We start from the raw sequence: 15,823 nt of genomic DNA on the forward strand, positions 1-15,823 counted from the left end.
ATGCCTTCTTGTCCTTAAACCTTTGAATTTCAAGCAACTGATCATACTCCTTCTGTCAATGAAGTAGAGCTAAGAATGGCACAAATGGGAAAGGTGGGCTTACCTGTCCATCTGGGGAACAAGTCTCATGTGTGACTTTTGAAGGCTGATATATGATTTGATTCCTGGTTAGAACTAGTAAACATGATGGGAACACATCACTTTAGGCCCTTTTTCTAAATCTCTACAAATTATTCTGTTTTATAGAAATATCACTGTCCTCTTTGGACATGTTTGTGACCACAATTAGCAGAAGCACTTGAAGTCAACTTTTATTGTTAAAGCATCTAGCAGAGTCATTTTTTCAAAATAGGTAAATATAATCATGACAAATTCATGAAATAAAGAGAAAAATACATTGCTTCAGTCCTCAAAGGACTTACGTTAATATGTAAATCATATGTTATTAGCTAAATTAAATTGTTCCGCTACATTAAACATGCCTAAACTAGAACATTGAGGCAAATTATATGTAAGCATGACTGAACAACTTTTGGTAAAACCTGGTGCCCAGAATTATGCAACAGAAACATTTATTAAAATAAACAGCTTAACACTTGATTGGAGATCTTACTTAAATCTTTTTAGTAAGAGGCAGTTCCTGTGTCTGGTAAATCAGATATATGCGCTCACTCAAAATGTGTTTGGTTTTTGTTTTCTTTTAATTTGCTTTCTGTAAACTTATGGTGTAAATCTGGATGATAATGATGATACTTAGCATTATGTAGTGCATGCTTTAGATGTGAGATTTTGAAGCCCAATGGGAACTTTATCATATCTACTGCAAAGATGTGTCATGAAGAATATTTACTGAAGTTTTCAAAAGTGACTTGTAATTTGGGGGGCCTTAATTTTTGGGTACCCAAGTTCAGATATTTTAAAGGAGCCTGATTTTCAGAGGGTGGGTTCTCGGCACTTTCAGACAATCTGGTTCCTTTGAGGTGTTGTGATGGACATCCCAATATTGAGGCATCCAAAATCCCTAGACATTTTTAACCTTCGTAGTTAATCATCGTGGCACATCTGAGGTAAATAAGGTAAGTATTATCCCCATCTTCCAGAAGGGGGAACTGAGGGCTTGACTACACTGCGATGTTGTCAACAAAAATTTTGTCTTTCACAGGGACTTAAAAAAGCCCCCCCATGAAAGACAAAAGTTTTGCCGACGCAAGTGGCAGTGTTGGCAGGAGCATGCTCCTGCTGACAAAGCTAACGCCGCTTGTGGGGCTGGAAGTATTTTGTGGCAAAAGTGCTGCAAAGGGTGAGAGGTGAAGCAACTTGCCCAAGGCTACACAGTGAGTCAGTGGCGGGGCTTGGATTAGAAATAAGGAGCTCTTGTCTCCAAACACTGAGCTCATTCCACTACATGTGGTGTGTCTCAAATCTATCTGATATATAAGCACAATAATAAAAAGCTTAGACTGGTCTTTGTTTGCAGATAATGATGGTTCTATTCATTTATTGGCCCATAATTTCAGGCAGCCTCAAAGTAGCATCTAAATATCCACAACCAATATCATCACAAAATTGGGCTTCTCTATTCTCATAAAACACCTTTTTCATATGTACAGTAACTCTCCACTTAATGTCCTCTCGCTTAACGTTGTTTCAATCTTATGTCCCTGATCAATTACAGAACATGCTCCATTTAAAGTTATGCAATGCTTCGATATAATGTCGTTTGGCTGCCTGCTTTGTCCACAGCTGACAGCCCCCCAATCAGCTCCTCTATGGCCCCCCCAGTGCCTCCCACATGTCAGCAGACCCCACAGATCAGCTCCCCCCCGCCTCCTGCCCGCGGCAATCAGCTGGTTGGCAGTGTTAAAGAGGCGGAGGGGGAGGGGGAGCCTGTACGCTGTGTCCTCGCTCCTCCCCCCTCCCTCCTGAATGTCACAAGCCAGCTCATTGCCCTGGGCAGGGGGCAGGGGAGGGAGGGAGGAAGAGCGAGGAGGCAGCATGCTGAGTAAAGGGGGAGGAGGGGAGAAGAAGAGGCGGGTTAAGGGTGGTGGAGTGGGTGGGCTGAGGGTTGAGCTCCCTGCCCCTAGTGCTTGCAGAGGAGGGGAAGCTGCCGGTGCTGCTGGACAACATATTTCTCCTAGTCTACAGCACCTTCAGCCTCCTTGCCTGCCTCATTGTCTCCAGTGCCAGTGGGCTGTGCCTGTGTGGGGTAAGGCGGGGACCCTCGCAACTATAGTACTGTACTGTACGGCAAAAAACAATTTCCCTGGAACCTAACCTCCCCCATTTACATTCCTTCTTATGGGGAAATTGGATTCGCTTAACATCGTTTCACTTAAAGTCGCATTTTTCAGGAACATAACTACAACGTTAAGCGAGGAGTTACTGTATAGATTAAACCTATGAACGTATAGCAAAGCTAAGACATGGCTATATATTTGATCAACTTGAACTTGCATTATGCGTATTTCAAATGGTCTGAAATGAGAAATTCAAAGAGAAACCCAAGACATGTGAAAGTGAATCGAAACAGAAGAGAAGGTTTGCATGTCCCCCTGAAAACACAGGCCACTGAGCTTCATACGCTTTACTGCAATGTCGCTTTATAGGCATGTGTTAGTGGCAAGTCTGCATGCCTAGATTATGAACGCTGTTGATAGAAAACATTAAATCAAGTAATGATGAATTCTAATAGCCCGCTCTGCTTTATTCTTTTAGGGAATCAGTAGCCTGTTCAGTTCACTGAAAGTAGTCCGACTTCTTCGGCTGGGTCGTGTGGCTCGGAAGTTGGATCATTACATTGAGTATGGAGCAGCTGTCTTGGTTCTGCTGGTGTGTGTGTTTGGTCTTGCCGCTCACTGGTTGGCTTGCATTTGGTACAGCATAGGAGATTATGAAGTTATTAATGAGGATACAAACACAATCCGAACTGAAAGTTGGCTCTACCAGCTGGGGGAGTCCATAGGAACGCCGTATCGGTTTAACTCGACAGGTTCAGGGAAATGGGAAGGGGGGCCAAGCAAGGATTCTGTTTATATCTCCTCGTTGTACTTCACAATGACTAGCCTCACCAGTGTTGGATTTGGGAACATTGCCCCCACTACAGATGGCGAGAAGATCTTTGCGGTTGCTATGATGATGATTGGCTGTAAGTACCAGAGATTTCATTTTTTTCATAGACAACAGGTATAAAGTCTTCCTGTGCATGTTAACCTTTATAAAAATTTCTTACACAGTATCTTAAGGGTTTCTAACCAGTCTTTAAAACTCAGTTTTGTGACAACATTTAGATTCATAGATTCATAATACTAAGGTCAGAAGGGACCATTCTGATCATCTAGTCCGACCTCCTGCACAGCGCAGGCCACAGAATCTCACCCACCCACTCCTACGAAAAACCTCACCTATGTCTGAGCTATTGAAGTCCTTAAATCATGATTTAAAGACTTCAAGGAGCAGAGAAGCCTCCCTCAAGTCACCCGTGCCCCATGCTACAGAGGAAGGCGAAAAACCTCCAGGGCCTCTCCAATCTGCCCTGGAGGAAAATTCCTTCCCGACCCCAAATATGGTGATCAGCTAAACCCTGAGCATATGGGCAAGATTCACCAGCCAGATACTACAGAAAATTCTTTCCTGGGTAACTCAGATCCCATCCTTCTAATATCCCATCTCAGAGGATTAGTCCTATTTACCCTGAATATTTAAAGATCAATTAATTAAAGATCAATTAAAATCCCATTATCCCATCATACCATCTCCTCCATAAACTTATCGAGTAGAATCTTAAAACCAGATAGATCTTTATAGATTTAGACATCATTACATAAAATACTATGATTTTTCTGGTATGATATTTTAAAATCAAGGGTGAGAAATCTTGCATTAATGTTGCATAATATTAGAATGACCATTTCAGTAACAAAATATAGCTGAATTTCTGCTTACATTTAAACAATTAGAACATGCAAGTTCTGGGTAATTAAAGACCATATATATGCAATCAAACAAGAATGAAATGTATTAATGTTTGAAACTAAGTACCTAATCCTGAAAATGTTTATTTGTCTGAACACCTGTATGCTGTGAAGAGTCGCACTGAAGTCAATACGACTATTCATGAATGTAACGTTGTTTGCTTGTATAAATGTCTGCATGATTGGGAACTAAGTGAATAATTCAAAAAATCTCATGTTTCAATTCACTACTCTCTGGATTTTACAGTATCTAAATTTACTTGTACAGTTCCTATATTCAGAGATGGAAATGCTTCCCTTACTATATTACACAAATCAAGAGTCAAGTTGCCAGAATAGAACCTAGAATAGTTTGTTGTTATAGAGGGTGCTGGTAGTGACACATATGTTCAGGTTTCCTAACACTTTTTCCCGTATGAAAGAATCTTGCAATTTTTTTTTTAGAAGCTCTAACATCTATAGTATTTGCAGTAGGGCTTTGAAATTCAAGAGAGAGAGATCTTGGGGCCAGATAAGTGCCTTTTCTTTGTTACATGAAATTCCATTAATTGAGTTATAAACTGTTAAAAATTGCCAGTCTGTTGTCAGCAAAATGTTGGTAGCATGTCAAACCGGTATCTTGAATACTAACATTCTAAGGAGAGACACCGGTGCTGTTGCCAAAACAATAGCAGTAAGTACAGCGAACCCTGGGAGCAGACAGTCTCTCTGTGATGGTGGGAGAGAGCTGGGTTGAAATCCCCTTACAACCTACCTTGGACTCGTCATGTGGCTGCAGTGGTCTTTCTCCCTACCCTTGGGGAGCATCACACTGGGTAGGAGCTCCTGGGCAGAGGAGAGACACAGCTGGGCCTGGCTCCTTCCAGATACAGTACGTGGTGCAGTAGCCTATTCCACACTCCGATAACAGCCTCCTTCTGCTGTTAGCTACTGTAATCAGACCTGTAGCGAAAGTCTGTGCTGAAACTTCAGGGTTCAAACCCTGATGATGATTGATGGGGGGAAGGAGAAGGGAATGGGTTTGTGACAACTGACACAATAGAATTTTCACCGTTTTTCCTTTTATAAAAACAAAGTATAGGAAATTACTTAACATGCTCTTAATGTTTTGTGTGTGTTTTGTTTTGAAGTTGCAAAGTCAAGTACCCAAGTTGCCTGTGCAACTTCAATTCAACCCCCTTGTGCATCATGATCTAGTTTTTAATTGCATGATCACATCCTTTTTCATTGCAGAGGACCCCTACCTCATTCAAGATGGACCCGCTCTTGGGGTGAAGCAGGACTGTGTAGTGAATGATGCTGTTTTTTGGTCCCCTGCCTCATTTGTTTCAGAAATAGGAAGCTGCAAAGTAAATGAAGGAAAAAGGATGATCTCATGGCTAAGGCAGTTGAACACCACAAAGGAGAATTCAGTTCTATCCCTGCCTGTGTCGCAGAGCTCCTACGTGATGTTGAGCAATTCACTTAAGCCAAAATTTTGTCAAGTGAACACTAATTTGTTCCTTATTTTATGGGCACCCAGACTGAGACACCTGAGGTCTGATTTGCAGAACTGCAGATCACTCATACCTACAACTGGGGTCAACGGGAGCTGTGGATGCTCAGCACCTCCAGAAGTGTGATCTGGAGGAATGATGTCAGAGTTGGGAGTCAAGAGGTCATGAATTCTAATCCTGATTCTGTCACTGATTCATCAAAGCCTAAGTCTTGCTTGTCTCAGTTTTTCCATCTGTAAAATAAAGAGAATAGTATGTGGAGATTAATATTTGAGTCACTTGGTTATAATAGTAATGGGTGCCCTAGAAATGACAATGAGGAAACAAATAATTCCATATTCAGTGCAAGGTTTTGACAGTGAGCAGTAAATAAGACCAGGGCTATGCACTGAATGATGATAAAAAGAAATATTGAACACTTATGTTCCTTAATCACTGTCCATCTTGAGTACAGAATGAGTCAGGTCTCCTTTGGGGAAACAATAGTAGGTGATCATGTAATTAGACTGTATCATTGTGTGTGCATGCGTATGCATGCAAGGGGGCACAATTAAGGTTGCACAGGCAACCTTAATTGTGGCCTTTCCTAACATTTAAGTGCTTGACATTGCAACCTAAGTACTCTTTGGTTATTGTGGTTATTTATAGACTGCTAAATGTGTACATCAATGCATCCGATGAAGTGAGCTCTAGCTTACGAAAGCTTATGCTCAAATAAATTTGTTAGTCTCTAAGGTGCCACAAGTACTCCTTTTCTTTTTGTGAAGACACTCTGTATAGATCATGTGATGTGCTTTAGGTGAAAACAGTGATGGGCCAAATTCTCGGCTCGTGAAAATCAACATAGTTCCATTGACATCAATGGAGTTACACCAGCTAAGGAGCTGACCCCGTATGTTTAGAGATGCCCAACTAAATCCTACTTTAAATTAAAAAGTCTGACTTACCCTCCAATGGGACTGCTTGATTGAGTAAATGGGACAACTCATGGGAGTAAATGATAACTGAAGGGTTCACAATCAAGCTTTTTATGTAATATCTGTATTGCATTTATTATATTACATCTCTACTGGCTTTCTAATCTCACAATGCTCAATAACATGAGATGTGAACAAAAAATTGGAGCAAAGCTTCAACCAGTCACACAATCTACTACTGGAAAATGAGTCTGGCACAGATTGGAAAGAATATGTCTAGGTCTCCTGAAATCAGTATGACAGACCTAGCAAATGGAAACCTGGTGCTCACTCTTAATCAGAGACTATATGATAAATGACTTCAAACATTTTCTAAATCTTTGGAAATATGGCCAAAACAAACACTTCAATAGGCTTCATGTGTAAATTGATTTGAATCAAAGTGCGTGACTTGCAGAGATAAAAGAGAATTAGGTGATAATGTAAAAGACCTCAAGAAATAAATTATGGAAAGAATTATCTTGACTTTTGAGACATTTTGATTACAGTAGTGACCAAGAAGACAGAAGAGTGAAAAGCTAGTGGATATTCTGTGGACAATGGAAGGAAGAAATATTTTCTGGACAAATGGCCTTTGGACCATATCCTGCAGGCTGTAGCACATCCCCTGAGATGTGGTGAACACCCAGAAGTCCCATGATTTTAAAAGGAGTTAAGGGTGTGCTCAGTGTGTTACTGGATCATGTGTTAATGCAAAGGACAATACCTTAAATTCAGAATAAGCAAGTATGCCTAATACTGCCTTATTTTTCCTTCCCATGACTAAGGGAAAAAAACATGTGTACTCTGACTTCTCAGAATAATGTTCTAATGGCTTAATGTTCTCTAAATGCTTCCGGGATCATCCTCAAAAATCTAATAATGCAAGGCCTTCTAGTTTCTTCTGGTAAAGGAAAGAAAGGGCCTGACTCCTTGCTTATCCCAAAACTCTAGTTGAAGTCAAGGAGGTGCAAGGAATGCAGGATCAGGCCCAGAATTTCCTCCTCCTATGATGTTCTTCCCACTCCCTTTCCAAATGACATGTCTTTCAGAGCTGCATGAATTAGTCTTCTTGATCTTGGCATGGAGGATCACCTTGTGGCCAGCCTCTGATGGATTTTATGTTGTTGAGGGGCAATTCTTATGATACAAACGTTGTTGCTTTGGGATAGATGTGCTGTATTTTTTTTTCCTCCTTCAGTTTTACAATTTGCATGTGCTAGTGTTTTCTTTGGGTACTGCTGACAGGTTCTAGTCAGGGCATTGTGATGTGATCTCAGATGACATTGGCATAAAATGTTGCACAGTAATTATACAAGTGGGCTGAGTGTTCTTTTGTTATGTAATGTCTGCTAAGGAGACCAGTAACAATCCATTGCATTTCATACCTTGACACCAATTAAGTGGCTATCTGAAATTAGAATTGGGAGATTGTCTTCTACTCTGCTTTTTATTTTTAATTCCCTATTATGTGCTGTGTGCATCTTGGTTTATATATATTAAATAGATAACTCAGTACTTTTGCATAGGTATTGGAAGGCCACATTGACTGGGGTTTATTATTCTGCAGACATGGCCTCCTGTGGTATTTTTCATATGTAAAGTGTCCCATGTTGTGATGTGTGAGTGGATTCATAAGGCAAAGAGTCCATCTAGTCTAGAGTTTCTCACATGATCTCTAAATGCCTCAGAAAACATCCTCAGAAGTCTAATAATCCAAGGCAAGCTAGTTACTGCCGGTGAAGAAAACATAGGGCCCAATACTGTATTCCTTGCTTTTGCCCAAACTCCTTACACCATGACTTAATAGAGGTTTATCTTGCAGATACTGCCCCTCTGACTGCCAATGGAATAATGCCCCTGTGGCAACTACAATCTTTATTCACATTATTAATAGGAAACCTTGTATTTAGCTGTGTCTTCATACACTGAGCCGATGTGAACAAAGTGGAGGAGCCAGTCCCATATGATCAGGCCTGTCTCCACTGACCACCACTAAGTACTCTGAAGACGTTTGATGTGCTGTGGACCACAGCCTATTTACCTGGTCTTGTACTTGAAATAACGCAGCAAACATTGAACATGAATGATACTTAGGGCTGTTCTTGAACTGTTAAGAGGATACATACATACATACATACATACATACATACATACATAAAGTGAGAGAAGATTTTGTTCCCTTGGAAGTGAAAGCACAGATAAGAACTGCTCAAGAAATACACTTAGATCATCATGGGCCTAGGTCTGTTAAGTGACATGTTCATCTCACTAGCCAGTCAGGGTTAGCTGGATTATTTCATAAAATGCTGCCATTACACATCAGACCTCTTGTGATCCTTCGGACAGACCTGGGTTAGGACCAAAATTCATTTTGGAGTAAGTATAGTTTTATGGATAATCTATTGACCAGGACTCTTTTGTTCCATTCAGTGTTCGCGGCAAGGTGACAGAATTCGGCAGCGTATTGGGCAGCTGATCAACACCCTTTCTGTAGTGCTTGCAGCGCAGCTTCAGCAGTTTGGGTGCAGTGAGATAACCAAGACAACTGACGTGGCCTGAATAAATTGTTCCAACCAGTCCAGGAAGGGGTTGGACTGCTCCAAGAGGGTGGGGGTCCAGGCCAAGGTCTCCCCACAGTCAGCAGACTGATGATGAGCCCTACTTGGGCCTGGTGTGTGGGGAACAATTGGGGGGCACAGTCAGAAGAGGAGCCAGCGGTGGTTTAGGAAATCTAGGAATTGAGTACGATCATCACTAAACTTATCTGGGAGTGGGACCTTCGGCTCCCGGGAGGCAAGAGCCAGGGTTGCCAGTGGAGTTGCTTGGGCTCGTAGGGCTGCATTCTGCATCTGCAGGGTGGACACTTGTATCTGCAAGTTCTGTATGGCCCCAAGCAGCTCTGCCAGGGGAAAACCTGGCCTGAGTGGGGTCCATGCCAATAAGGTGGGCCCCTATGCTTTATATTGGACTAATTAAACTGTAGCCAACCGGGCTGAGGGCAGTCAAGCCTAGTGGTGGAAGTGAGAATTCAACTATGAGTTAGAGCTGGGTCTAGGGTGGGCAGCGTCCAAGAAACAAGCTAAGGGTCAGTACCAGAGGGACAGAAGCCAAATGCCAGAGCCAGAGGCAGATCCAGAGATCAAAGTCAGAATCTGAAGCTGGAGGGGAGCAGGGTCTAGAATAAGGGCAAGCACATATGCAGGGGTCACTACCAGTTTCAAGGCAATACATTGGTTGCCTAGTCGTGAAGTTAGGGAGCAAGGCAGTAGCGCATCCTAGCTTAACTGTGTCCTTGACACCCTCCAACCATTCTGAAACACAGCCAGGAACACTGCTGTATTGCAACAGTTGTCCTTCGCTCCTGCACTCCAACCCCCTCAGCCCCAGCTCCACGCCAGAGCTGATACCCCCAGCCAGAGCCTTCACTCCCTTCCACACCTCAACCCTCTGAACCAGCCTGATGAAAATGAGTGAGTTAGGGAGGGTGGGAAGAGCGAGTGACAGAGGGAGGGGGGCGGGTCAAGAGTATTCGGTTTTGTGTGAGTAGAAAGTTGGCAACCTTAGGACCAGATGGCATTCACCCAAGAGTTCTGAAGGAACTCAAATGTGAAATTACAGAACTACTAACTATAGTTTGTAACCTATCATTTAAATCAGCATCTGTACCAAATGACTGGAGAATAGCTAATGTGATGCCAATTTTTAAAAAGGGCATTAGAGGTGATCCTGGCAATTACAGGCCGGTAAGCCTGACTTCAGTACCAGGCAAACTGGTTGAAACTTCAGTAAAGAACAAAATTGTCAGACACATAGGTGAACATAATTTATTGGGGAAGAATCAACATGGTTTTTGTAAAGGGAAATTATGCCTCACCAATCTACTAGAATTCTTTGGGGGGGGGGGGTCAACAAACATGTGGACAAGGGAGATCCATTGGATATAGTGTACGTAGGTTTTCAAAAAGTCTTTGACAAGATCCCTCACCAAAGGCTCTTAAGCAAAGTAAGCAGGATAAGAGGGAAGATTCTCTCATGGATTGGTAACTGGTTAAAAGATAGGAAAGAGAGGGTAGGAATAAATGGTCAGTTTTCAGACAGTTAGAATGGAGAGAGGTAAATAGTGGTGTTGGGACCAGTCCTATTCAACATATTCATAAATGAACTGGAAAAAGGGGTAAACAGTGAGGTGGCAAAATTTGCAGATGATAAAAAAATACTCAAGATAGTTAAGTCCCAAGCAGACTGCGAAGAGCTACAAAAGGATCTCACAAAACTGGTGATTGGGCAACAAAATGGCAGATGAAATTCAGTGTTGATAAATGCAAAGTAATGCACATTGAAAAACATAATCCCAACTCTACATATAAAATGAGGGTTTCTAAATTAGCTGTTACCACTCAAGAAAGAGATCTTGGAGTCATTGTGGATAGCTCTCTGAAAACATCCACTCAATATGCATCGGCAGTCAAAAAAGTGAACAAAATGGGAAATCATTAGGAAAGGGATAGATAATAAGACAGAAATATAATATTGCCTCTTTATAAATTCATGGCATGCCCACATCTTGAATACTGAAGCTGGTTTCCCCATCTCAAAAAGATATATTGGAATTGGAAAACGTACAGAAAAGAGCAACCAAAATGATTAGGAGTATGGAACAGTTTCCATATGAGATGAGATTACGAAGACTGGGGGGAGTTTCAGCTGGAAAAGAGAGACTACGGGGGCTATGATAGGGTCTATAAATGAGATGGGTATGGAGAAAGTAACAATGAGTAATAACACTTCCTCTTTGATAACACAAGAACTAGGGGCCACAAAGAAATTAATAGGCAGCACGTTTTAAAACAAACAAAAGGAAGTATTTTTTTCACACAATGCACAGTCAACCTGTGGAACTCCTTACCTGAGGATGTTGTGAAGGCCAAGTCTATAATAAGCTTGATATATAAAAAGAACTAGATAAGTTCATGGAGGACAGGTCCATCAATTGCTATTAGCCAGGATGGGCAGGGTTGGCGTCTCTAGTCTCTGTTTGCCAGAAGCTGGGAATGGGCGACAGGGGATGGATCACTTGATGATTACCTGTTCTGTTCATTCCCTCTGGGGCACCTGGCATTGGCTACTGTCAGAAGACAGGATACTGGGCTAGATGGGCCTTTGGTCTGACCCAGTGTGGCTGTTTATATGTTGAATGGTATCCAGTAAGTGTAAGGGAATCATAAAAGGCTGTGAAATGGTTCTTAACTTGCACACATGTGGTATTCTTTCTGAGGAGTTGGATAAGTGTGTGAGTGTACACCAGGATATGAAACCTCCTGAATCTCATACCATGCACTCTCACTGGCCCTTGTCACTATGTGCATACTGAGGCATTGCTCAAAAACAGTAGAAGGAAGGTGGCATAGGCAACCTTTTTATCCCTCCTGCTTCTTTTTGTTCTTTAATAGGACAACCTTTGGGTGAGAGTGAGTATAATGTAAAAGAAGATGAAGAGCTTGTACATTTCAGCCATTATAAGCAAAGTAAAGGAATGTGTGTATTAATGGCACATATTGGGTGAAAGAGGGCAGAGTTAAGGTTCACGAACAACCGTAACTGTGTTTTCTGATCTTCAAGACATTTGAGTTTTGCTCAACTCTGTGTTCTTCAAGAAGACAAGATACCACCCAGCAACCTTAAGGCAGAGTGTAGTTTTTTGCCACTGAATTGCTACAAAAAAGGACTGGTAAATCCTGCCAATAATGCTCTTTGGCCGAAAAAAATTACAGCATTAAATTCAGTGTAACAGTTAGCTGGGCCTACTAGTTATTCTGTCTTAATTGTGGGACAGCAGAGATAATTTACTATTGTTGAATAAATTTGCTAAACTCCCAAACCACCTCCCCCCCTCAAAAAGTACTTCCAGACTGCATAGAGTATAACTGATTTCTTGTTTCAAAATAATTTTACCATTAATAATGTTTGTTAAACATCTGTCTACTCCCCAAAGAATTTTCTGCTGGTGAGCTCCCAGTGGCACATATAAAATCTTAAAAAGCAATCTATCTAGCATATTGCCTGTTTTATTGTCTTGCTTCAACAACAAAACAAAACAAACATAAAAGCAACTTGGAAAAGAGAGGTAAAGCAGATTGCTGATTGCAGTTTGAATAGAAAGGGATGTAGCTGACTGACACCTCTCATTTTATTGCCTTTTTATTGAAAATTTAAATCTAAACTTCATCCAGAAATAATTGTGCTTGTACAGACAAAGATATCTTTATCTGAGGATACACAAGTATTTAGATGTTATTCAGGTCCCATAAAATTGTTATATATAGTTGTAGATTAAGGTCAGAAAGGACCATTATGATCACATAGTCTGACCTGCTGCAAAACAAAGAAAATAGAGCCCCACCCAATAATTTCTGAACCACGCCCATAAAGATCTGTTATAGGTCAAACAGAAGTTAAGAAAGACACCAACCTTCAGTTAAAGACTTCAAGTGATGGAGAATCCACCATGCCCCTAGGTATGTTGTTCCAACGATTAGTTACCCTCACTGTTAAAGATGTGTGCCTTATTTCTAGTCTGAATTTGTCCAGCTTCTGCTTCCTATCCCTGAATCTCATTAGGCCTTTTCCTGCTAGATTAAAGAGATATCTACTGTTAGAAATCCCCGCCCCCCCAGCCCCGCCATGTAGATACCTTTAGACTGTGATCAAGTCACCTCTTAACCTTCTCTTGGATATCAGATAATGTTCCCAAATCCATTTTACACATAAGTAAACTGAGGCATAAAAGGTAAAATGGCATGCCTGCCTTATCACAAGTACCGGGAATAGAAGCATGAGGCATTAACCTATATACCAAATGCGATTATTGTATTTGTTCCCAGTCTCTACCATTCATGAGTCCTATAATTGACAAGACACCTAAACATTAGAGAAAAATACCAATTCTGCAGCACGTTATAGGGAATATGATGTCTGTTCCCTTGTCCTATCTCCTTGAGAGTGGCAATGACAAATACTAGAACAATGAGGGGCAAGTCTTGCACATCTCTCCAAAATTTGACTTTCTCACAAAACACAGGTGCTCATATACAACAATTTCCTTCCTTCCTCCAAGCAGCATAGGAATTGGTGTTTTAAGGGCGCATCAGTTTCAGATTGGGCTGAACGATGATATAAAGGATGGACTGGCATGGGTCAAGCCAATGTCCCATCTGGATGAACTGATCAACCTGAGTATCAGAATTAATGAGTGGCACCATGAATGTGGCCAAACCCTGACAGTACCCCTGCTTCCCACCTCTCAACTGTGCACCCCATTCCAGGACCTGGAACCCATGCAGGCCCATCCATGCTTGGGTGAGGCTGGGAAGAACCAGTGCTGAACTTTCATGCCTGTGTCTGTGTTGTGGGGACAGTGGACACTGCCTTGAGATGCAACGGTCAGAGCAGATTCAGGGTCAGGAGATGCCAAAGTTGGGTTGGGCTGATTCATTTTAGCCTCCACGTGCCTTTGTCAGGATGGCAGCAACCTCAAATTCACCCTTGATGTGTCTCCGATTGCCATTAAAGCACTGACTCTGGACAAGGCTAGGGGTCTACCTGGAGGATCTGGCTAACTTGGGAGCCTCTGGCAATTTTATGGACCAAGGATGTGGTTTTAAGGATGTGATTAAGGCCCAAGAGATTACTGACATGCATAAAAATTCCCTGGATCTGATGGAAACTAATGATGGGTCATTCCTGGCCTCAGGACTGGTCACACACCAGACCACCCTCTTAGGGGTCATTACGTTCCAGGGGCACCAGGAAACTCTGCAGTTCGGATTGACTCAGGCACCCCCACTCTCCAGTCATCCTGGGAATGCCCTGGCTCACTTCTCCTGACCCCTGTATCCATTGGCGAAAAGGGACAGTATTCTTTTGCTCCCAGTACTGCCAATGATTCTCCCTTCCAGAGGCCACAGAGAGATTGGTATCCTCTGCAGCTCATGTCATCATTTGGGGAATCTGTGCTACGAGAGAATGGGCCCATTGGAGTTGGCTGTACCACCAACTGTCCTGTCTGCTGCAGCTGACAAAATACTTGGCAAGTACCACAGCCTTGCAGATGTACTTGACGAGGAAAATGTGGACACCCTTCCATCACATTGCAAAGACAACTGCTCAGTTGACCCTCATCTAGGTGCTGAAATTCCCTTTGGCTGCATACACACCCTTTCCAAACCACAGTTCCAGGCCTTTTGTGTCTGTCTGCAGGTGAATCTGCAGAACGGGTTTATCTAGCTGTCCACCTCTCCAACCAGGGCCCCAATCTTCATTAGATACAATGGTTCCCTGAAGCTCTACATTGACAAATGGCCGTCAATAAGGTGATGGTTCGGAACCGTTAACCACTTCCCATTCATGAACTCCTAGATTGAGTATGCTCTGCTCAAATGTTTATAAAGGTAGGCCTCCACAGGGCCTATAACCTGGTAAGAGAAGATGAGTGAAAAACCATCTTCTGCACCCCATATGGACACTTTGAATACCTGGTGATGCTGCTCAGTCGCTGTAATGCTCCTGTGACCTTCCAGCACTTTATCAATGACGTTTTCTGGGACGTGCTGGTTACATTCATGATGATCTCTTGATAACCTTATATTTTGTAAACGACCAAGCATAGCACAACCAGCATGTACGGCATGCCTTAAAAAGGCTCCGCCAACGCCTTCTATATGGCAAGCCGGACAAATACCGGTTGGATCAGGACACAGAGTTTCTCGGCTGTATCCTCTCATCTGAAGGCCTGGATGGCTGTCACTTTTTGTGGGTCCAAATCAATGCCTGAGTGGCATCCAGGGGGAGCACTGCATTTTGGGATTCGCCAAGTACTATAGATGGTTCATCAAGGGTTTCTCAGGGATGGTTCCCCAATCATAGCCTTCCTGCAGAAAGAAGCCTGTTTTTCTTGGTTCCCAGAGGCATGTGTGTGTCTTGCATGCCTAAAGCAGAAATTCATCACAGCCCCCGTTTTGGTTCACCCTGGCCCAGGCCAGCCATTTATGGTAGAAGCAAATGACTCAAACTTTGTACTGGAGCAGTCATATCCCAAATGAGAGCCTCCAATGATCAGCTTCATCCTTTTTGTGCTTTTTACTCATGCAAACTCATTCCAACGGAGCAAGACTATGAAATGAAAAGCTACTGGCCATTAAAGCAGCCTTTGAGGAATGGTGGTATCTCCTGGTAAATGCCAGATTCCCAATCCAAGTCCTCAACAATCACAAAACTTGGAATTCCTAAAGACAGTTCAGCACCTAAATTTGCGACAGGTCTGCTGGTCCCTCTTCTTCATACTATTTGACTTTTTGGTGACTTATTGCCCCAGGACCAGGAATAGGAAGGCAGATGCGTT

General features: G+C 42.4%; 1 protein-coding gene across 1 annotated transcript in view; it reads left to right on the forward strand.

The window, feature by feature from the left end:
• KCNH1 (potassium voltage-gated channel subfamily H member 1) overlaps positions 1-15,823 on the forward strand; it is a 311,734-nt gene that overhangs the window by 71,093 nt on the left and 224,818 nt on the right. Inside the window, 1 exon segment of the mRNA XM_038397908.2 lies at positions 2,716-3,145. Coding sequence (XP_038253836.1) covers positions 2,716-3,145 — 430 coding nt within the window.

Source organism: Dermochelys coriacea, chromosome 3, assembly GCF_009764565.3.
Source record: "Dermochelys coriacea isolate rDerCor1 chromosome 3, rDerCor1.pri.v4, whole genome shotgun sequence".
Classification (NCBI taxonomy): domain Eukaryota; kingdom Metazoa; phylum Chordata; order Testudines; family Dermochelyidae; genus Dermochelys; species Dermochelys coriacea.